The 24,201-nt window shown below is 37.4% G+C and overlaps 1 protein-coding gene across 2 annotated transcripts in view; it reads left to right on the forward strand.

The window, feature by feature from the left end:
• SPINK5 (serine peptidase inhibitor Kazal type 5) overlaps positions 1 to 24,201 on the forward strand; it is a 94,320-nt gene that overhangs the window by 20,304 nt on the left and 49,815 nt on the right. For both annotated transcript variants that reach the window (XM_089336040.1, XM_008255208.5), the window contains exons 3-8: positions 1,251 to 1,378; positions 3,847 to 3,919; positions 15,988 to 16,115; positions 18,217 to 18,280; positions 19,533 to 19,660; positions 21,316 to 21,382. In XM_089336040.1, the coding sequence (XP_089192166.1) occupies positions 1,278 to 1,378; positions 3,847 to 3,919; positions 15,988 to 16,115; positions 18,217 to 18,280; positions 19,533 to 19,660; positions 21,316 to 21,382 (561 nt within the window). In that variant the 5' untranslated portion in view covers positions 1,251 to 1,277. The remainder of the gene's footprint in view (positions 1 to 1,250; positions 1,379 to 3,846; positions 3,920 to 15,987; positions 16,116 to 18,216; positions 18,281 to 19,532; positions 19,661 to 21,315; positions 21,383 to 24,201) is intronic.

A 24,201-nucleotide genomic window follows, 5' to 3' on the forward strand; every position in this document is an offset into this window, starting at 1 on the left:
GTTCTACTTGTTTTGTTTTGTTTTGTTTTCAGAAAAGAAATCAGTCTGGAAATTCCAAATGTGTATGACCAAGGAATCCTTCTTTCATTTGCCAACTGTTCACATTTCTAGCTGTTGGTGTCTTGCCGTATAGCCTTTAGGAAATGCGGGCACAGGCACTTTGTGGTTTCCAGTGCTCATATCAGAAACCTTGTCCTAGTCCTTTCACAATCAATCATTAGTGTTGGCCTGATATGTGCAAGGTGCTTTATATATGTCATCTTAGTATATTCCAGTAGTTCTAACAGCAGGCACTACCACACAATGATATAAAAGGAGAAAGAGGAAAGAATGAGCATTTACTTACTGAATATCACTACATATCTTTGAGGGCTTTCCATACATAATAATAGCTAAGCTTCATAAATACACACACACACGTACATACACGTATATATCCACTGTTTTATTTTCAAAATGTTAATTTACTTCTTTGTTGCATACTTAAAGAGAGAGGGAGAAAGATATCTTCCATCTGCTGATTTACTACCCAAATGCCACAGCAACCAGGGCTGGGCCAGGCTAAGCCAGGAGCCCAGAATTCCACCTGGGTCTCTCACATGGATTGACAGGGGTCCAAACACTTGAGCTATCAGCTGCTGGCTCCCAGGACACATTAACAAAATGCTAGATATGAAGCAGAGGATATGAGACTCGAACTGGCACTTTTGTGTATGATGTAGATGTCCCAATCCACTGCACAATGCTCATCCAATATATCCCCTATTTTAGATAGCATAACGGAGCCTTTGAGAGGTTGGCTATTGAGGTAATAAATGAGAACCAGGGGAATATAACCTCAGCTCTTTTGGCTCCAACTCCCTTGTTTTTCTGTTTCACTAATTTTCAGATTACTACATATTATGCAAATTTGCAATCTCCACAGGCAAATCCAAGTCATTTTTTTTTGTATGTTATTTATATCAACTGAGTGTTTTCTGTACAAAGAGGGTAGTGGCCACTAAAATTATGTCTTTGCAAAAATTTATGAAGAGAGGAAAGTAGGGGTTTGGGGGAAGGAGGGAAATATGCTTATCTTGTTAGAAATGTACCTATGAAATGGATGAAATCTGTTCTATTAATTAAAAAAGAAAAGTTAAAAAACAAGTCTAAAAAATAAAATTAAAAAATACTGTTCAGGTAAGTTCATAGGAGAAAGCCTACTTTTAATGCTGTTTCAGTAAACACAACTTTTTTTGTTTCATCCTCAGGAAACATGCAGTAAATTTCGAATCTTGATGAAAAATGGAAAGTTGCTCTGTCCCCAAGATGAAAAACTTTTTCAAACCCCTGATTGGATAACATTCATCAACAAATGTGTCAAGTGCAAAATGATATTGTGAGTAAAGTTTCTCATTCATTTCACATGTTTGAGTTTCCAGCTATTCTCTGAAATAATAAATGTATTCCTTTTCTTTTCTTTCAATTGCATTTTTCTAAACCTGAATGGTAAAATAAAAATGTTCACTAGAATATTCTTACACATTCCATCAGATAAATTGGGCTAATTACTACTCACCTGGAAAGATTTTATTAACTACACAAATAGGATTTGAATAGCATTCTGGAGAGCCCAGTGTTAATACAAGGGCACTCTAAAAAGCTCATCAAAAAATGTAATTATAAAATGTTTATTGGGGCCAGTGTTGTAGCATAGTAAGTTAAGCCACACCTGTGAAGCCAGCATATCCTATTGGAGGACCATTTTGAGTTTCAGCTGCTTTACTTCTGATCCAGCTCCCTGCTAATGTGCCTGGGAAAGCAGCAGAAGATGACCTACATGGTTGGGCCCTCAATACCCACATGGGAATGGGAACTCAGATGGAGTTCCAGGCTCCTGGCTTTAGCGTGGCTCAGCCTTAGTTATTGCAGCCATTTGTGGAGTGAACCAGTGGATAAAAAAACTCTTTCTCTCTCTGTCTCCCCTCCGCCATCATGTTGGCTTTCAAATACAAAATAAATAAATCTTTAAGAATGTTTATTTTGTTTTAAAAATTGTGGAAATCCATGCATAGTTTTTTTTTTCTCAATAGGCATTTTCTGTGAACTTTTTGGAGACCCATCATGCCTAATGTAGCACTACATAATCTTTTGAGACTTTGACCTTCCTGGCTCTGGAGAAAAAAAGAATTTAAGAATGAAAGTCACATTCCTTGGACCTGTTGGGACCTGATTCTGTTGTAGCCTAGGGGCTGAGAAGCTCCTCCTGAGAAGGATGCCAGTCTCTGCTGTGGCAGCCAACCAGTAGAATGACTAAAGCAAAATACACTCTGGTTGTGTGAGCTGCCAGTGTCTTCAGACATCCGGGATTATGCCAGGATGAAGTGGACTAACATGTTGATTGTGACTTTCAACACTGCAGATTAGAAAGAATTAGTATTCTGGAAAATTACCAGTATCCATCCAAAGTTGTTTAACTCAGTTTCCCTCTGTCCATTGACACCTCAAAGGTAGAAAGCATCTTGTGTTATCAATTGCAAATCTTCAACCAGACTATCTTAATTTATTTTTGAACAGAGGAGTCATCCCAAATGTATGAGCATTGTCAAAACTTCCATATTGCTACCCAATCAATTCTAAGCATATTCATTTATTATAATTATGTTATAATTGGCTTTTTATATGTCAGGTTGGTGTATTGAGGGGATTTAATTTGACATGTTCAGTGATATTGGGATAATGAAGCTCCGACTATAATTGCTGCTTCTAGTGAAGACACTGTAGAAGATGAAGAAAGGCAGATCAAGATTTGAGTGAGAGAAGTCTAGGAAAAGTTGAATAATCCTTTCTATTCTCTTAAAAAGCTCAATGTAAATCAGCAAGTATATAATTTGCCATAAATTTCCTTTTTTTTTTTACATAGGATGTTTTAATAGGAGAACTCAAACTTTGAATATAATACATGGATTGAAAAATAATATAAAGCAAAAATGAGGCTGGTGCTGGGGCTCACTAGGCTAATCCTCTGCCTGCAGTGCTGGCATCCCGGGTTCCAGTCCTGGTTGGGGTACCAGATTCTGTCCCAGTTGCTCCTTTTCCAGTCCAGCTCTCTGCTGAGGTCCAGGAAGGCAGTGGAGGATGGCCCGGGTACTTGGGTCCTGCACCCGCATGGGAGACTAGGGTGAGGTTCCTGGCTCCTGGCTTCGGATTGGCACAGCACGCCGGCCGTAGCGGCCATTTTGGGGGTGAACCAATGGAGGGAAGACCTTTCTCTCTCTCTCTCTCTCAATAAAAAAATAAAAGAAAAAAGAAAACAATGAAATACCTGGAACCTCACAAAATAGTCACTTTGGATTCATTCACTTAGTTATTTTTTATTGCCTATGTAATTATATTGGGATAAACTACATTTCTTGACCCAGAAAGGGGACTGTGCGAGACGTAAAAGCTATATTCAATTTGCTAAAAGGATCAGCATGTGGAAAAGCCTTTTGATTTGCTCCATAGGGCAACTGAGGTTGGAATCAAAAACATTACAGAAAGGCAGATTTTTGTTTAGTGTAAATATAGTCTTTGAAAGACTGCATTCACACAATGGCATGGACAGCTTTTAGAGTTGGTGATTAACTGGTTGTTGGACCTATTCAAGGTATTCAGGTAAAGGTAAAGATTCTTGTCAATAATATTCCACATTTGAGATATTTTTCCGTACTGCAGGAGTATCTGTGCTACTATTCCTATTTTTGGCCTTACATCTACTGCTGACATGCCAGATTTATCTGGGAAAGAGTCAAAATTGTTTAATATATAATCCTAAAAGTTGGTCAGACAATGTCTTAGGCTGTCTTATTCTTTATTCTCTTCTAGGGAAAAAGAAACAATACCTCAGAGAAAGGCCAGGCATTTAACAAGAACCACCAGGGCCACAGCTCCAGCAGAGGTGAGATGATTTGGAGTCAATCTGTCATGTTTGCTTTCAGAATAATGTTTTACTCTACGTAGAACTATCTATTTCCTAATTATGAGGTTATGCCAGTTTTGAAGCCAGCTACTTAGAAGGGAGGGAACACGGCTTAGTCCAGGGGTGGGCTGAGTATCTGGTATATCTTGTCCCTTGGCCCAACCCATGAGCTGACTCTGAAAACATTCTGGGCACTGAAAGATGCTCAGAGGTGTAGTAGGCCAGGGTGCTGCTGTCTGCTCTCCATGGCCAAGTCTCATTCCTCTTATCCTAACTCCAGTGAACTTTCCTGAGACTAAAGATCCAATATCTAATCTCAGAATTCTTATTGTCTATGTAACTAGGGCAGTTTTTTCATCTGTGACATAGGTCGTATATTAAAAGAGAAACTAACTATGAAAAGCCACCCACAATGGTTAATTTTGTGTTGCCAGGCATTTGACTCTATTTCCTTTCTCTTTTCCTCCTTTGCTTCCTACTGTGTGTCTTTTCTAATATCTGAAGGGTTCTCTGAGTTCAACTAGAATTGCTTGCTGTTATCTGTTTTTCAGTGTGGGACTCAGGCAAATGTCTTTTCTGAGAAAAGTATTTGGTGGTAAAAAAAATTTAAATATTAAATTAAATAGAGAAATTGCTCAGATTTAGCCCACCACAAAACCATTTCACGTTATAAATAGTTAATTAATAAAAAATATAAAAACAGAATCAAGAAAATAAAAACATGGCCCCAGATTGGTTGAAATTTCTGGCCTTCGTTATCTCACAATTACTTAACAAAACTGAAGCTGTCATCAGCTATTTTCACAACTACTCACATCACTCCAGTCCTATGTGATTTCTTCTCTAATTTAGTATTTCTCTTCCTTCTCTCTCAGGCCTAACACATAATTAAAATGATCAGTCAGAGCAGACGCACCCCTAATTACCTATAACATCCGTGTTCTAACCAAGCTGCCATCTTTCTTGGCAGTGTTACTCAGGTATGTCTGAGAACCTCAGCCTCCGCGGTAAACATTGTCAAGTAAATACTTTGCTTTGGCTTAACCAGTCTCACTTTTAACACAATAACATGGTCACCACCCAACTAGTCAATAACTGCAAATCCTTTATCTGTCACAAAAGGAAGCTACTCCTGTATGCTACAGAAATCTGTGAGGGTTGGAAAGGTTTAGTGGCAACTTCTAATTCTACTTTTGTTTTTCACATTCAAAGTATAATCTGTAAGATTATTATTCTACTCCTCTTCCATAAAAGATAAAACTAATAAATCAATAGCACTTAAAATATGAAATATAAATAAATGACAAAATATCCCCCCGCACTTAAACAAATTTACTTTTTAAAAATATTAATGGAATCAATGTTTCTGCTGGTGGAAACAAATTTATTAAATTTTAATCAAATAGAAGTTTTGAGAAATAAGATTAAAGAATTTTAGGACATTATACATATCTGCTAATATCTTATGTCTGAATTATAAATTTTGCCTGTAAATAAAATGCCTATGGCTATATGATTTCCTACCAGAAAATGACTATGTATAAGTTAAAGGAGTTAGTATCTCACTGTGTACTTTTCAAGTAATTTTTGTCTAGATTTTTATTTGTTTGTGTTTTGATGAATTCTTTCAATTATAATGTCATTTTCTTCTCTATTGTAAAACAGAAGAATCTACCCACTTTTCTCTCCGTAGATTCCCCCCATCAGAAATGAGCCCTACTATTCACGCTGAAAATAAGGTGCTTTACTTAAGAACTTTTCTGCTGCAGAAATCCTCTGTGTCTTTCTTATCAACTTCTTCATCATTACATCATTCTTTACCTTTCAAGTCATAGTTCACATCATCAACAAGTGTTGTTGGTTCTGCCTTCAAAGTGCATCTCAAATTTTATTCCTTTCCACCATTTCTTTATCATTCTAGTCTCCATAATTTGTAATCTCTCAGTTCTTTGGTCCATATTGATTCTTTTGCATTTAAAATGATGAATTAATTCATTCGATGTTTCTCATGATTCTGATAGCCAGTTTTATAAAATATTCAGAATGTATGAGTGTATGCATGTGTTTATAAACTCCTTGTTCTTTTTAGATTATTTAATTGCTTTAATAGCTAAGAAACTATTCAGGCAAGTCCCCTTTCTTAGAAAATGTTATTAACATTTGGCTTACATGTACATACATTTAATATTAGAAACAGAAAACCACTGAGGTTATTAAAAATTCAACCTGAATTTGGAAATTCAATGTGATCAGAAAGATGATTTATAAATTAATTTGGGTAAAATGACTTTTTAAATATTAATTTACCAAACTCAAGAACATAGAATATCTTATCATCAATTCACCTAATTTCTATAAATTACGAGAATATAATAATTTATGAAATTATTCTTCAGATATTTTAATAATTTTTGTTAACTATAAAATGTATCTTATTGATTTCTGCTGGTTAGTCTTTTATCAAACCACTTTTGGATATTGTCTGTTAATTCTGGTGGTTGATTCTATTGCTTTGTTCTTGGCAGATGATTTTATCTCCTGCATATAAAAGGATTTTTATAATTTCCCTTCAATATTATTACTCATTTATTTATCTTGCATTGCTTATATTTTTAGCATAGATTTATGATTCAGTAGTTTAACAAAAGTCATGATAATAAACATCAGAACTCCCTCCCATTCTCCTTCTCTCTGTATTTAAGGAATACTTTGGCCAGCGCCGCGGCTCACTAGGCTAACCCTCCGCCTTGCGGCGCCGGCACACCGGGTTCTAGTCCCGGTCGGGGCGCCGGATTCTGTCCCGGTTGCCTCTCTTCCAGGCCAGCTCTCTGCTGTGGCCTGGGAGTGCAGTGGAGGATGGCCCAAGTCCTTGGGCCCTGCACCCCATGGGAGACCAGGAAAAGTACCTTGCTCCTGCCTTCGGATCAGCGTGGTGCGCCAGCCGCAGCGCACTGGCCGCGGCGGCCATTGGAGGGTGAACCAATGGCAAAAGGAAGACCTTTCTCTCTGTCTCTCTCTCTCACTGTCCACTCTGCCTGTCAAAAAAAAAGAAAAAAAAAAGAAGGAATACTTCTAAAGTTTCTTCATTAAGTAAAATGTTTATCATAGAGTTTTTTAACCTGTAAACTTTATCAAGTTTCAGAAGATGCTTTCTATTCTTAGTTTGCTGAATATGTATTAGTTATCATTCAGTGACTCTTCTGCAACTATTAAAATAACCTGATTTTCTATTTTAGTCTAGTAATACTAATTTCTTAATGTATTTACTAATTTTAAGCTATTTTTGTTTTCTTAGGGTAAATCATACTTAATCATAACTTTTTTTTTTTTTTTTTTTTGACAGGCAGAGTGGACAGTGAGAGAGAGAGACAGAGAGAAAGGTCTTCCTTTGCCGTTGGTTCACCCTCCAATGGCTGGCACGGCCGGCGCACCGCGCTGATCCGATGGCAGGAGCCAGGATCCAGGTGCTTTTCCTGGTCTCCCATGGGGTGCAGGGCCCAAGCACCTGGGCCATCCTCCACTGCACTCCCTGGCCATAGCAGAGAGCTGGCCTGGAAGAGGGGCAACCGGGACAGAATCCGGCGTCCTGACCGGGACTAGAACCCGGTGTGCCGGCGCTGCAAGGTGGAGGATTAGCCTATTGAGCCACGGCGCCGGCCTTAATCATAACATTTTAAATACAATGTTAGATTTGGATAGTAACATTTTATTTAGAAAATTTGTGATTTTGTTCATAATTACAGCTAGTATGTACTTTTCTCTTTTCAATTATTCTTATATGGTCTGAGAACCTATATAAAATTACTCTGAACCAGGGTACTTCAAGCTATTGCTAAATTAGTAGGTCAGAAAATCTTCTCCCTCAAAAAGCAACTATAAAGCTAAATAAAACTTACCATTGGCCGTGGCTCACTTGGCTAATCCTCCGCCTGCGGTGCCGGCACCCTGGGTTCCAGTCCCGGTTGGGGCACTGGGTACTAGTTCCAGTTGCTCCTCTTCCAGTCCAGCTCTCTGCTGTGGCCCGGGAGGGCAGTGGAGGATGGCCCAGGTGCTTGGGTCACTGCACCCGCAGGGGAGACCGGGAGGAAGTACGGGGCTCCTGGCTTCAGATTGGCGCTGCACTGGCCGTAGCGTCCATTAGGGGCGTGAACCAACGGAAGGAAGACCTTTCTCTCTGTTTCTCTCTGTCTATAACTCTACCTGTCAAATAAAAAAAAAAAAAAAACTTATCAACAAAACTTATCAAAAACATTCCTTTTATAACTCCAAGACTACAAAGCTCTGAATAAGATGAACTGGAGTCTGTGATGTTCTTGCTTACATGTTCTCCCTTCTTACCCCCTGGCTGAGGTGGTCTGGATTTTCTATGCAGGGTAGACTGAGTGTATCAGTAACTATTTGGCCACTGTTGAAGGGGGTTCCTAATTTGGAGTAATCAGTGACAACCACACCCAGAGGTATTTTCAGTAAAAAGGGTGATCTTTTTTTTGTTTTTTCAGTAAAAAGGATGATAACATGAGATTGTAGTCATAGTTTTGTCAAGTAAAATTTCTGACTGAATCCTCACAAATGAATATCAGAGACTTAAAAGGACCCAAACAATTCACAAACTACTGGTTGAACACAGGGCTGTGCTCATGCATTTAGAAGACACAAAATATCCCAATGGCAAGCAAATGTGGATATGAAAATGACTGAATTTTATGTCTTCCTCTACACACAATGTTTCATCTTAGAGGGAGGCTTATTTGTTTGAAGTATTTGTGCACTAAGCTACAAAGGGATAAAAATCTAGCAACCTAGAGTTGAAAATTAGCAACAAAAACATTTTTTAAGCACATACATTGGCAACCGCAGATTATGAGAGACCAAGATTTAAGAGCTTTAGCCCAGCCAAAGAAACAAGAAAACAAAAATTAAGATAAATTGGTCATTAACGGAGACATCATAATTCTGAGTACCTACAATATATTATGTATTAATGACAGTTTCAAAAAAATTATGAAATCTTTCAAGTAGCAAGAATATATGAACCAAACGGGGAAAAACATGTGAATCAAAATTGTCTTTGGGTATCTACAGATGTTGATTTTGCAGGCAAAGACTTGAAGCAGCTATTTCAAATGGGATAAATGCAAACTACATTAGTTATGTTCAACAAAAATATTAAAATCCAAAAGCAAAGTTTTGAGGTAACAGGGTAAAAAACACATGATCCATACAGCTTATAAATACAGATTGGTTTTTCATTTAAAATAATGGTGGTAAAAAGGCAATTGAATGAATGCTCAAAGTGCTGAAGGAAAAAGGTTATTTATTTATTTATGACAGGCAGAGTTAGACAGTGAGAGAGAGAGACAGAGAGAAAGGTCTAGTGGCCACTACGGCCGGCTGCAACCAGCTGGCACACTGCGCTGATCCAAAGCCAGAAGCCAGGTGCTTCCTCCTGGTCTCCCATGCAGGTGCAGGGCCCAAGCACTTGGGCCATCCTCCACTGCACTCCCAGGCCACAGCAGAGAGCTGAACTGGAAGAGGAGCAACCAGGACAGAATCCAGCGCCCCAACCAGGACTAGAACCCGGTGTGCCGGCGCCGCAGGCAGAGGATTAGCCTAGTGAGCCGCGGCACCAGCCGGATAAAAGGTTAACCAAGATGCTGTATACTCCAAAAGTGTATTACAAAAATTGAGGCAAAATAAAGATTTCCCCATATTAGTAATATCTGAGAGACATTTTTGTTAACCAAACTGCCTTACAAATCATAATAGAGGAAGTCATTTAGCTAAAAGGGAGTGGCAATCAGATGGTAAGTTGGACTTAGGAAAACGAAGGAAAAGTGCCAGAGTAACTGATGGGTCAAAGAATCAGTCATGCAAAAAATCAGAAAGTCCTTCGAACTGAATGAAAACAAAACACCAATCAGGCATGGTGCTCAGCTAAAAAATTATCTAGAGCTTTAGATGTTTCTGTCAGAAGAGTGAGAAGACTCAAGTCAATAATTTAAAGATTTTTCGTTTGAAAGGCAGAATTATAGAGAGAGAAAGAGGGAGAGGGAGATGGAGAATGAGAGGGAGAGGGAGAGAGAGGGGCAGAAAATATTGTGTCCACTGGTGCACCCCTCAAATGGCCACAATAACCAGTTATGTTTGGCCAAAGCCATAAGCCAGGAAACTCTTCACTTGTTTCCCACTTGGGTGGCAAAGGCTGAAGTACTTGGCACATTCCACTGCCTTCCCAGGCACATTAGCAGGAAACTGGATTGGAAGCAGGATAGCTGGTATTTGGATTATCTGATGTGGGATGCTAACATTGCAAGCTACAGTGTAACCCACTGCACTACAACTCCAGCCCCTCAAATCAAATCAGTAATAATTTCTCACTTTAAGAAACTAACAAAAATGAGGGCAAGCGAAATTCAAAGTAGGAAGAAGGGTCATAATAAAAATTAGGAAAAATTAATAATATGCAAAATATAAAGTAATAGAAAAAATAATTAAACCAAAGTTGATTCTTTAAAAGATCAAAAAAGTGAATAAAAATATTAGCTAAATTGACAATAAAACAAAAAAAGAAGAAAAAAATTACCAAAATCAAGGAATGACATAGGAAACATCAAAATATGCTTCAGAAAAATTATAAAGCTTATAATGGAGCACTGTGAACAATACTATTCCAACAAATTAGATAATTTAAATAAAATGGAACAATTCTTAGAAATAAACAAGCTATTAAAAACTGACTCCAACAGAAAGAGAAAATCAGAATATACCCATAACAAGCCAATAAATTGAATCAATAATTAAATCAAAGAAAAACCCAAGCCTAGATGACTTCATTGGTCATTTCTATCAAATAGTGATAGAAGAAATAATATCAATCCTTTATAGATTCACTTAGTAAACAGAAAGAGAGGAGACACTTCTCAACTTACTCTGAGGCCAGCATTATTCTAATACAGAAAACAGATGGGGCAGATATTTGGCTTAATGGTCAAAATGCTGAGTCAGATGCCTACATTCCACAGCAGAATACCTGGATTCAAGCCCTGGCTCCAGCTCTTGATTCCATTCCAGTTTCTTACCGATTCAGGCCCTGGGATCTAGTGGTTCAGTCTCTTCTACTCACCTAGGAGACCTGGATTGCATTCCCTGCCCCCGGATTTGGCCTGCCTTATCCCCAGCTGTTGTGAGCACTTTGATAGTTCAGAACCGGAAATAATTCCATTGTCTAAATGTCCTCTGGTAAACGGGTTAACAAAATTATCTATACTCTTATAATGGAATATTTAGCAATAAATAGGAAAGTACTACAGATAATGTTACAATATGGGTGAACTTCTAGGACATTTTGCAAAGGGAAACGTGAGAATCAAACTTACATATTTATGATTTTATTTATATGAAATGTCCAGAAAAAGCAAATCTACAGGGTCCAAAAGAGTTCCATGATTGCCTAAGGCTGGATGTGGAAACTAGGATTAACTATAAATGAACACAGAAATCTCTACAAATGATGGGAATACACTAAAACCAGGTTCTGATGCTGGTTGTCTAACTCTGTAAATTGTCTAAAATTCATTCAATTGTACATTTAAAATGGGTGAATTTCAGGGTATGTAAGCAGTATTTTGATAAAGCTGCTTGAAGATTAGTATTTTAGTTTACATACTTCAATTTTGGACCAACTTTTAAGTTAGTAATATTCAATACAATTTTCCTAAAATATAAGAAATAAAATGTAAAACTATTGGGGGTGGGCAATTTTAGGGGCGGAAATGTTTCAGGCCAATATAGTCATTTAATCAGTATTTATTGATCTCTTCAGCTTATGTATTTTGTACATTTTTTGGTAGCAATATTTCCATTTTGGTTTTTAGATATACTGGCATGCAATACTTATGCTATTTGCAATGATCATTCTATATAATCTACTAGCAATCTGCCCTATAAGTTTTATCATTACTTTTCTCTATTGTTTTTGTTTTCTATGGAATTCATTCACATTTATTTATATTTGCTTTTGATCATTTTACAATGAATTGAAAAATACTTAATTCTTTAATTTTTGAAACAATTTTAATTGATTTCTATTCATTGTATTTGAAAGGCAGAGGAAACAGAGAGAGAATAAAAGAGAATAGATGGAAAAGAATAAAAGAGAATAGATGGAAAGAAGATTTCCATCTACTTTTTCACTCTCCAGATGCCTACAACAGCCAGGACTGGACAAGACCAAGACAGGAGTCCAAAACTCAGTCTGGGTCTCCCACACGAGTGGCATAGACCCAAGTATTTGAACCATCATCTTCTGTCTCCCAGGATACTCGTTAGCAGGAAGCTAGATTGGAAGCAGAATAGCTAGGATTCAAATAAGACTCTCCAATATGGGATGTGGATATCCCAAGTGCAACTTAACCACTGCACCACAACCCCATTCCTGGTTTTTAATATTTAAAAAAAAATTCTGACAAGTGTATTTAAATATGTTAATGATTATCCCAGGATTTGAACTCAAAAGATTTCCATTTTTATTATTTTATAGGCATTTAAATGCCTTGTTATTTATGAATAAATTCTTTATATATATGGTACATTTTCACATTTTTAATTATCTTAATTTTAATAAATTTGGTGAGAGAATATAGACCATGTAATATTGATCATTTGAAATTTCTTAAGACTTTCTTTGTGGCCCAAAAAATGTTCTGTTTTTATAAATGCTTTATATATTCTAAAAAAATTATTTTTTTTTGTTTCTTGGGTTGTACTTTCTATAAAAAGTTCAATGATTAAGTTTATAAATTATTTTCCTTAATATATGTTTCTGAAAAATATGTTTAAAATTCTAAACAAATGTTGGCAAAGATGTAGAGAAAAGGGAACTCTTTTTTTTAAAGATTTATTTATTTTACTTGAAAGTCAAAGTTACACAGAGAGAGAAGGAGAAGCAGAGAGAGAGAGAGGTCCTCCATCCACTGGTTCACTCCCCAATTGGCCGCAATGGCTGGAGCTGCGCCAATCTGAAGTCAGGAGCCAGGAGCTTCTTCCAGGTCTCCCATGCAGGTGCGGGGGCCCAAGGACTTGGGCCATCTTCTACTGCTTTCCCAGGCCAGAACAGAGAGCTGGATTGGATTGGAGCAGCCAGGTCTCAAACTGTTGCCCACATGGGATGCCGGCACTGCAGGTGGCGGCTTTACCCGCTATACCACATTGCCGGCCCCTGAAAAGGGAACTTTATACACTGTTAGTGGGAGCATAAATTAGTGCAACCACTATGGAAAACAGTATGTAGATTTTTAAAAAAAAACCTAGAAATAGATTGGCCATATGATCCAGCAATCGCATCATTGGATATATATCCAAAGACAAATACACATTGTGTCAAAGAAATACCTGCACCACCATATTTATAGCAGCACTGGAATGATGATTTAAATGTAGTATACCTATATTTTATATTATGACTACCCTTAACCAAATATCCATATTTTATTTATTATTATTGCTAATATTGTGCCTACTGTTATTAGTTATGTTTCTTCCCCTAATGGATGTTAGCATCCTCTGTTTATTTTCTGAAAACACCATAACCCTCCATAATTCTTTTATTAACTAAATTTTGGCTTTAAGTTACTGTGGCTGTTTTCTATTTCTTTTGATCTTTCAGTTTTTTAATTCTAGAAATTGTCTCTGTTTCTTCAGATAATTTTCCTATATTCATTTCCTTCTTTGGGAAATCATAATTCAATTCTTTGTTTTTTAACTTTTCTTTATTATTTATAATTACTTTTCCATTTTCATTACCTTTTAAGAGAGTTCCTGGGTCTCATCTACTAATTTCACAAATTCATAGTCTATTTGTACATTTTTTACTACTTATTTTCCATATCTAAATTTCCACTTTGTTATTCCTTGTAACTTTTATTTTCTCATTTAATATTCAGGCATTTTCTATTGTCTCTCTGAAGCCTAGTTATACTTTTTGATAAGTTATTTATTCACTCATTCCAATAATTCTGCTTTAATTGATACATATTATTTGGTATATTGTATTTCTTTTATGTTCTTTTATCATGCTATATCGCCAGATATATAGGTATTTTGCCATAAAATTTCATTAGGCCTTTAGTAATTTTTTATGCTTAATTGAGTTGGACAGTTTTCACAGCCGCCTTCATTCTGTACCCTTCTTGCTTAGCATAAGTATGGAAGAAGGTGCAATGCCCCAAGCAGAAAGTTCTGAAACCACTGTTGCTCACTCCAGTTTGCTACCCCTCCACCAGGTCAGGAATCCTGTGTGAGTTCTCGTAATTGTCCACATTAGGAAGAGGTGTTTTCTTAGGTTGTGATTCACCACCCCTTGGAGTTCTGAGCAAAAGGAGGTGGAGTAAAATGCTTGCACCTGCGACACCTCCCATCTGGCCTTTAAATCTGCCCTGTTAAATTCTGCCAACACCTGTGACCTAGTATGATGCTGTTGATTTTCTGGTGATCCATAATTTCCTCATGCTTTGCTTGCTTCCCAAAATGATTTTTCAGAGCAAACCAGCAGTTATTTTTCCTTTTCTTTGTGCTCCAGTCACACTTCTTTTCTTTCTGCCCCTTAAACAGAACAATCTGGCCACCACCACAAGTTCTTTGCAGTGGACGTCCTATGGGCTTGGAATATGCTTTACTCAGACCCTCCTCACAGTCAAGTAGAGAGCCTAGTAAATGTAGAATAAATTTTGTAGAATAAATGAGCAAATAACATGTATGTTCATTACTTATCTTATTTTCATTATTTTTAATTTCTTTCTAAACATATGACCTGGATACTGAAGTAGTGCTATACCTTTATTTTCTGTTTTCAGTTCCTTTTCCTTTTTCATTGCCTTCCAGCAATGTTCCTCAGTCTGATCTTCTTCACATATATATTTGTATCCATCCAATTTTTTACATTATATGGCATACTGGTCATCACAGGTCTAAAATCTAAATTTTTCCATAACTAGTATTAAAATATGTTTATCATAAAAATATTTTTCAAGAAACTAGTGACATCAAAAATTTGTTTTGTTATACAATCTCATAAGGAAAAAAATCTCTCGTATTTTTGTTTTAGATAGATATTAAATTTAACTCTGTATCTTCTTTAGCTAGCTTATGTCAAAATAATGAGTTGCCAAATTGTATTTCACAAGTATTCATGTGCTCCTTACCAGAAATCTGGAATGTGGGCAGGGTGTGAATTATTTTTCGGATGAGGAAAGTAAGGTTTAAAGAGGTGAAATGAGTGGGTGGCAGATCAGTTATAAACTGATGTAGTTGTTTTTCTCACCATACGGGTTTGTGCCCAAGTATATGTTGTATTATTAGAGCAGAGATGTTGGAATTTTACTTTTCATTCATAGAAGATGTTTCATTTTCTTAACTTGGTTTTCAGTAGAGGAAACACTTAAAGTAACAACAGTAAAAAGGTTATGAATATGAGGCACGGTTCTAACTTCCATACATATACTAACACACAAATCTCTTGATAGTTTTGAGAGGGTGGTGAAATTGTACCCATTTTGCAAACAAGAATAAGAAAGCACAGAAGAGTTAAGTAATCTGCCAAATTGTGCAGTTAGTGGTGAGGCTAGAATTACAAACCCAGAAATCTGACTTTTAATTATTATATTAATCTGTAACAATAAAAAATATTTTCCATAGAAAATAGAGAGCTTTCATGTCCATTATCTACTGGACCTCTCTACCACTCCATGGAGAAGAGAGACAGGATTTGATAGACAAACGGTATACTAAGTTTCAGAGAGAAGGCACCCTCTTTCACTCAGTAGCAAGTAGATGAAATCACACCTAAGTCCTTTCTTTTACAACCTAATTGCATCCCTGTTCTTTGACCATGTTTTATAGCCCATGATCATATTAGTTTACTGTTCTTCGAATACGTTTTTTTCCCTCCAGCAACTTATTTTATTGTGGGCTTAAGATGTTAACTCATTTGTAATATCTAAGGGATATTTTCTGTCTTACATTTTGGTGTTCCTTGATCATGTCTCTTGCAGCTGCATTGCGATGATTTCAGGAAAGAAGAAAGAGATGGAGGTTTTGTCTGTACTGATGGTGATACAGCTGTTTGTGGCACAGACGGGAAAACATACAGCAACAGATGTGAGCTGTGTGCTGAGAATGAGTAAGTATTCCCAGGAACAGGCATTCTTCCTAGAACGTGTTCTTGTATAACTACATGACACGGTTTTCATATAGTCTTAAAGATAAGAACCCATTTTTTAGGAGTTAGGCATCTATAAACTATTAGTACCACATCTTTTGCTACTCTGAAGAAAAAAGTTATATAATGTGTAATTCTGTCTTACAAAGTACTTTTGTGTGCAGTTTATCATATGATTAGCACTGTCTCTATGAAGTAAACAGGATAGGAAGATTCTATATAAACACACATACATATATGCATACATGTATGCATGCATACCCAATATGTACACACATATGTGTTATATACATACCTGTATATAGACATATACACTCTACCTATAATCTTTTATTCATTATTATTTTCTCTAACAGAGGTTGATTTCATCCTCAAATGACATTTAACCGCTCAGTAATTTATGATATTAGAATAGATAATTAGAATTTTCATATTAACCTTTGCATATATTCAACCTTTGTCAAATAGATAAAGTATTTGACTGGCCTGTATTTTGTCCCCATTTTATTCTTTCTCAACCCCCCCCTCAATGTTAGATTTGGTGACTGTTTTTGCAGTTCTTCGTTGTGACTTCAGTCTTGAATTTCTTTTCAGTTTGTACAAATATAACAATCAGTGGTTGAGAAGTCTAGTTAGGTATATTATATATATTCATTCTTTGAGATTCTGTAAGCTGTACCCCTTCCTATGATTATTTTCATGAGAATGAAACAACATTAAATCACTCTGATCCTGCATATGACTTAAATTATCAGAAAACACTCTTAAAATATGCTCTCACTTGTCAGTATCAATGTAAAGAAACAGAAAGCAGAAGTAGAAAAAGATTTTTATTATATATATATATATAATTTGTGATGTTATGGCACTGTACATTTAATTCTTATGATAAATCATATAAAGAATCTTATTGCAGATCTTTAAATCTCTGGGTAAGGTGAAATCTTCTCTTCTCCCTAATTTCTCTTGTACTTTCCTTTTGTTATACAACAAGAATAATATTGCCCATTGTGTTTATTTCTGAGCTCTGAAAGCTAGATTTCGTATTGATACTGGGATTTAACTTTTGCTTCCCTCAGCTGATATCTTTTGAAAAAAAAAAAAACACTTTTTCTTATCAATTTTAAATACTTAGCTTTTCCTTGACATTGGTTTTATTGTGTTTTTATTTTTATGCACATGTTATGATTGTAAGCCACTTTATTTTTTTAGAAATAGGAAGCATCTCTTAAAAAAAAGATTTATTTCTGTGAAAGGCAGAGTTACAGAGAGGTAGGGGCAAAGAGAGAGAGAGAGAGAAGCCTTCCATCTGCTCACTCCCCAAATGGCTGCAACAGCCAAAGCTGGGCCAAACCGAAGCTGGGAGCCAGGAGCTTCTTCAGGTCTCCCACGCAGGTGCAGGTGCCCAAGGACCTGGGCCATCTTCTACTGCTTTCCCAGGCCATAGCAGAGAGCTAGATCAGAAGTAAAGCAGCGGGGACTTAAACTGGCACCCATATGGATGCCGCCACTGCAGGCAGTGGCTTTACCCACTATGCCACAGTGCCAGCCCCAAGAAGCATCTCTTTACCTCTTCTATTTATGTGTTTTCACATTTGCTTTAAAGCCCTATTAGACTGAACAAATTTAATTATCAGGACTTTATGTACTTTCCATGAAAAACAAAATGTTAGTGTAATCCATACGAACAGTGAGATGCTGGAAAATACAAACCTGAATTTACTTATTTAAAATGAGAAAAACAACAAGAGCAAAATTCCTTGGAGGATACAAAATCCCAATTACAAGCCTTCATTTCTCCATCTTCCCATGTGAATCCCCACCCTGGTAATAGGAGGAAAGAAAAATATTTACAAGTCCGAGTCTTATCAGCCCTCCAAACACGACTCCGTATCTTGGACTTCAAGTCATAATCATAGGTTTTCATTGGGAAAAGTAAGTAAAGAAAAGTATGCAATATTCTGTTTTCAGGAACAAAAGAGAATTACAACACAATAGAGAGAAACTCGATTTATGTAGTGGAAAGTTCTGTGACAGTGTGTCTATTAACTTTTGATTACAGGAAAACCAGTTCCCAAGTTGGCATAAAGAGTGAAGGACAATGTGAGAGCAGTAATCCAGTTCAGGTAAGGACAAATGTCAGAGTCATGGGAAATATTGGGGTTTGACATCAAGGAGAAAGCAGAGGCATAGCACTTCTTTCTTTAGTAGAATACTTAATTGGAAATAATTATTTTTCAAAACATTTGTTTTTTTGAATCACGGGGAGAGAGAGCAAGAGAGAGAGAGAATGAATATCTTCCATCCACTGATTTACTCCCCAAGTGGCCACGACATCCATGGTTGGTCCACTCTGAAGGAACCAGGAACTCTATCCTGGTCTGCCATGTGGGTCGTAGGGACACAAGTGCTTGGGCCATCATCCGCTGCCTTCTCAGGTATGTTAGCAGAGAGCTGGATGGGAAACAGAGTAGCTGGGACTTGAACCAGGACTCCAATATGGGATGCCATTGTTGAAAGTAACCACTTAACCCACTACATTACAACACTGGCCAGAAAGGAAAGGATTCTTCCTTTACTTAAAATGGAATAATGGCAGCTGCTTGATAATATGTAAACCCAATTGAGAGTCCCAAAAACTGGATTAGGTTTCTTTGATGGTTAGATGTTTTAGTTCTGCTTCTTCTTTCCATTAAAAAGAAGACTCATTTGCAAAGATGTAATGTTTTTCTTTTTCTCTTAACAAATTTTATTTTTTTCAAATTTAGTCTCTGTCTAAAAAAAAGAAATCAAGGGGAAACTGAATATGTAATAGAAATGGTATTAAATATCAGTCATTTATCCTAAGTGTTTAGCATTGTTACTTGTTATCAGGAGACCTTAGGCAAATTACTTAAACTAAATGAAATTTGAACTAAATAGCTTCTTTCTGTGCTAAAATTATGTGAGCCTATGATGATAGTGGAAGGAAGACAGTGTCTTACACATGTGACACTTTTTCTAGCTACACAATTTTCCTAATTTTCAAGGTTGGGTGCGCTTTATGCTTCAGCAAGGCATTTAGCTCATCCTGCTCAACGTCACATCACCTAAGAGATCGTGATCACATTGAGGGCAAGGACTGTGCCCTGCTTGAGTTCTAGCACATAGTAGGTTGTCAATGTTTATTGCATAAATAAATGAATAAGTAAATGAACTCCAAACCTAACGGTATGCATTGTAGAATACTTACTAAACTACTTCTACAAGCCAGCACTTCTCTAGGTGGCTAAAGTCCATAATAACATCAGTTACTAAGTTGTGTAAAATTTCTGAGGACACTGTAGTAAGCATTAATATCAGGATGGTGAATGCCAAGTTCTTCTTCCTGTTCCTTAGGATGTATGCAGTGCTTTCCGGGCCTATGTGAAGGATGGACGACTTGGATGCACAAGGGAAAACGATCCAGTTCTGGGTCCTGATGGGAGGACACATGGCAATAAGTGTGCCATGTGTGCAGAGCTCTTGTAAGTATCATTACCCCCAGGGGGACCTGTGAGGGTAACCTCGGCTGCTGTCCTCAGAACCACCCACAGATGAAGCCCTTTTCACAAACAATGCAATCCTTGTCTTTATAATATGAAATAGACCCTACTCTCAGAAAGACATTTTTTTCTTTTTCTTCATATCATCTATTGACATTTCTTAAAAGCAGAAGTGTAAATCTGAAATGGTTTAATTTTTAAAAATTACAATCCCTTGAAATCACATAGTGCTTAATAAGGTATAATATGTTAAAATTAGAAAGCACTTTAATATAGAATAACCTAAGTCCATTATTGGACATCATTGCTTCATTTGGGCCTTTTTAGAGAATCTTACTGAATAATGACAGTATAATTAAAATAATAAAAAGCCATGTGTCTGAATCTATTTTTATTGTAAAAGGAACATTATGAGAGGCAAGAACTATTGAATTAATCTGTCTCTCTCTGAGCAACTGGCACTGCACTGGGAACTGAAGACTCACATGTGGGTAAAGTGCTGTATTTACATCACTGGATCTTTAAGATCTGGATAGAGAAAGATTTGACAGTAAAATTAATCTCTGCCTTTGAAAATTACAGTTAGCCATCATAGAACTCAAGAGCGTATTCTATCAGGTTTATAAAATAATAGTTATAACTGCTTTCTAGATAGGAAATCAGCCTGATTTCCACTTTATCTGGGAGGCATGTCCTTTTGGTGTTTAAAATTACCCTAATTCTGTGATTTGCTATTTCTCTTCATACAGTAACTGAAAAGAGAATTTGACCTCTCTAACTCCTCGTTTCTTCCTCTGTAGTACTGAAATAGCAAATTGTATCTCCATAGTGAGACTGTAGTCTGGTAACAGTTCTACCGAAGGGCTTAGGAGCTCAAATCAGTCTAGCTCTTACTAACAGCTATACTTTCCATGAAGGCAAATACTTTACAAAATTTAAATTTAAAGTCATGGACTGGTGTTTGATATAGTGGTTAAGAGGCCACGTGTTGAGTGCCTGGGTTGGAGCTTCTTGCTAATGTACACTGTGGGAGGCAGCAGGTGATAGCTCATTTGGATTCCTGCCATTCACATAGGAGAACTGGATTAGCTATTTTGCAAGTATTTTGGGAGTAAACCAGTAGATGGAAGATAAGATCTCTGCATATCTTTCTGTCTGTCTCTGTCTATCTACCTTTATATGTATATATAAAGTATATGTGTGTATATATATATATATATATATAAAGTATATAAAGTGTGTGTGTGTGTGCACGTGTGTGTATGGATGTGTGGTGAAAGGGTATGGGTGAAATTATCTTCAGGGCTCAATTTGATCTAACCCTTGTAACAGTATTATTTTAAAGTCCTTGGTTTTGCCTGTTAAAGGAAATTTTCTGGCAATCTTCTATTTGTCAGTCAAGACATCACACAAACCAGTTTTCAGAACAAAGCTTCTAATTGACTGTCAGTGAGTCACACCTTCTTTATCTTTGGCAGTTTCTCAAGTCAGGCATTCCAGGGAGGGAAATGCTTATCCCCTGTAAGGGGATGAGTTTCTACAAGTTGTAGCAGAGAATAGGAAAGTGCTTAGCATAGGACTGGATGCTGAAAATAGGATCCATCATACATTGTCTAGTTGTTTCCTTCTCTTAACAGTTTAAAAGAAGCTGAAGAAAATGCCAAGCGAGAAGGTGAAGCCAGAATTCGACGAGATGCAGAAAAGGTAAATGACTCACCAACAGATTTGCTTCTTGTGGCGAGGAGTATCAGCAAGCTTAACTGTGAACCCTTGAAATAATGCAGTGTCATTGTTCATTATTATTAAATGGACTTTCCTCCTTAATATAAAAGTCCTGCAAACTGACTATTCCTACTCTATTGATAATTAGATTCAGATTTAAAGTGACATGTCCTACCTATGGCTCAAAATGTGGAGTTTCCACATTTACTTCCCCACTTCCTCTCAAAAAAAAAAAAAAAAGATGTAAGACAAAGTTTATGTATACTGAATTCTGCTTAATTTCCACTTGTATTCTCTCTGGTTTACTGTATTCGTATTTTGCTTTGATTAGATTTTTTTTTTTTTTTTTGACAGGCAGAGTGGACAGTGAGAGAGAGAGACAGAGAGAAAGGTCTTCCTTTGCCGTTGGTTCACCCTCCAATGGCCGCTGCTGCCGGTGCACCGCGCTGATCCAATGGCAGGAGCCAGGTACTTCTCCTGGTCTCCCATGGGGTGCAGGGCCCAAGTATTTGGGCCATCTTCCACTGCACTCTCTGGCCACAGCAGAGAGCTGGCCTGGAAGAGGGGCAACCGGGACAGAATCCGGCGCCCCGACTGGGACTAGAACCCGGTGTGCCGGCGCCGCAAGGTGGAGGATTAGCCTAGTGAGCCGCGGCGCTGGCCGCTTTGATTAGATTTTGAATAAATTATAGCATATTATGAATTAGACAAGGATATCTTTAAAATGATTCTATTATATCCACAAATGCATTATCTATAAATTCCCTTGACACAAGGTGGACTTACTCACTTTGCCATTATGGTTGTTTGTTATGTTTAGAAAGATCTAAATTTATAAAGATTTTATTCCTGCTAAGACAAAAATTTCGGATAAACACTAAGAATGTGATTTTCTAAATGCCCCTGAAATTAAGTTCTTTCCAAATTATTTGACAATCTAATTTTTCAGTCTAGTAAAACTACCTTTTCCTGGGAGCAGGTATTTAGCATAGTTCACACAGTACAACACACAAAGGAGTATTTGAATTTAAAACCTGGCTCTAGTCTCTGACTCTAGCTTCCTGCTAATGCAGATCTTGGGAGGTATCAGTGACGACTCAAGTAATTGGGTTCCTGGCACCCACGTGGAAGACCTGGATTGCATTCTCTGGTCCCAGCTTCAGCCTTTCCCAGCCCTGGCCCTTTTGGGCATTTGAGGACTGAACCAGTAGATGAGAGCAATCTTTCACTGTCTCTCTGCCTCTCAAATAAATAAAATATTTTAAAATATTTCATGTATTTGCTTGAGAGGTAGAGTTACAGACAGAGAGAGGGAGAGACAGAGAGAAAGGTCTTTACTCACTGGTTCACTCCCCAAATCGCTGCAATGGCCAGAGCTGAGCCGATCTGAAGCCAGGAGCCAAGAGATTCTTCTGGGTCTTCCACGTGAGTGCAGAGGCTCAAGCGCTTGGACCATCTTCAACTGCTTTCCCAGGCCATCAGCAGAGAGCTGGATAGGAAGAGGAGCCGCCAGGACTTGAGCTGAACTGATGCCCATATGGGATGCCAGCGCTGCAGGCGAAGTCTGAGCTTCCCGTGCCACAGTGCCGGCCCCCTAAATAAATATTTTTAAAAGGATATTCCTTTCCTAATTAAATTAACACCATAGGCAACACAGTCTCCATTTCTCAAGCACAAAGGTCACTGAAACCTACTTTCAGTGAGAGGGACATGAGTTTCTTTGCTAAATGGCTAGCCTTTTGTCAGAAAGTCAGAAGGCCTTCATTCTGTCATGCTGTGGCTGTGTGACATTGAGTAAATGCTGTCCTCCCTGGGCCACAGGGAAATATGGAAGTTGAGATAAATGACCTCAGTTTTACCCTTCTGTTGAGTAGTGAATCTATGCCTGCACTCTTTTGTACTAACACAAGTTTACTATTATTGTGGAATGTATAGTGTGGCTTTTCCAAGAGGAAGATGCAGTCCTAGTTTCTGGTACTTAAGAGCGGAACTCTGCTTAATGAAGTTAAGTTCCCATCTCAAATCCAGCATTCAGAATTTAAATTAGAGAAATGAAATATTCTGAGCTGTCTATAGTTTGCTCATTACTCACAAAGGGTTAGACAGCAATTCTTTTGTGGTGGTTGGCAACTTTCAGTCTGAAACTTGGGATCATCTTGTGATACTTACCATTTTATTAATCCAAAGGCATAGAACCTACTTTTTTTTTTTTTTAATCAGGTCTGAGCTTTACCTCTCTCTTCGGTGTGGCTGGGGTCATTATTGTGGAGGGGTTATTACGCGTAATTATGTTGAGTAGAACTGCTTCGTGGTGATGGCTCAATATGTGTCCCGTAATTAACCTGTCAGTGGGTTGATCACAAAAATGCTTCTCCAGAATCTCCGTGGATGAATCACAGCTTATAAACTGAAATTACCATTGTTTCTCTAATGGAACTCATTAAGCATTAATTTATGGCCATGCTGTGATTATCAGGTGACAGTCTTCTGCATCTGTGTTCCTAGATTGTTACAACCAGGAAGTTTGGAGCACACCCATTGCTCCTCCACATACAACTATCTTTTTATTAAGAGGAAGCTAGGAATCTCTTTTAAAATACCCTAAAGATTATTAAAAAGAAGCAGAGAACACTGTCCAGAACAGGTCCCATCTTGCATCTACTCCAAAAACCTCACTGTGCAGAGTGTAAGATTGAGATCCCAAAGGAGATGAGTCTTTTCTGTGGCCTCCCACTGAGCTACAGCCGCAGTGTAGTGTCCATGGCGTGACACATTTTTTTGTAAGATTTATTTATTCATTT

The sequence above is a fragment of the Oryctolagus cuniculus genome, chromosome 6, assembly GCF_051225735.1.
Source record: "Oryctolagus cuniculus isolate XC-2025 breed Fujian yellow rabbit chromosome 6, ASM5122573v1, whole genome shotgun sequence".
Classification (NCBI taxonomy): Eukaryota; Metazoa; Chordata; class Mammalia; order Lagomorpha; family Leporidae; genus Oryctolagus; species Oryctolagus cuniculus.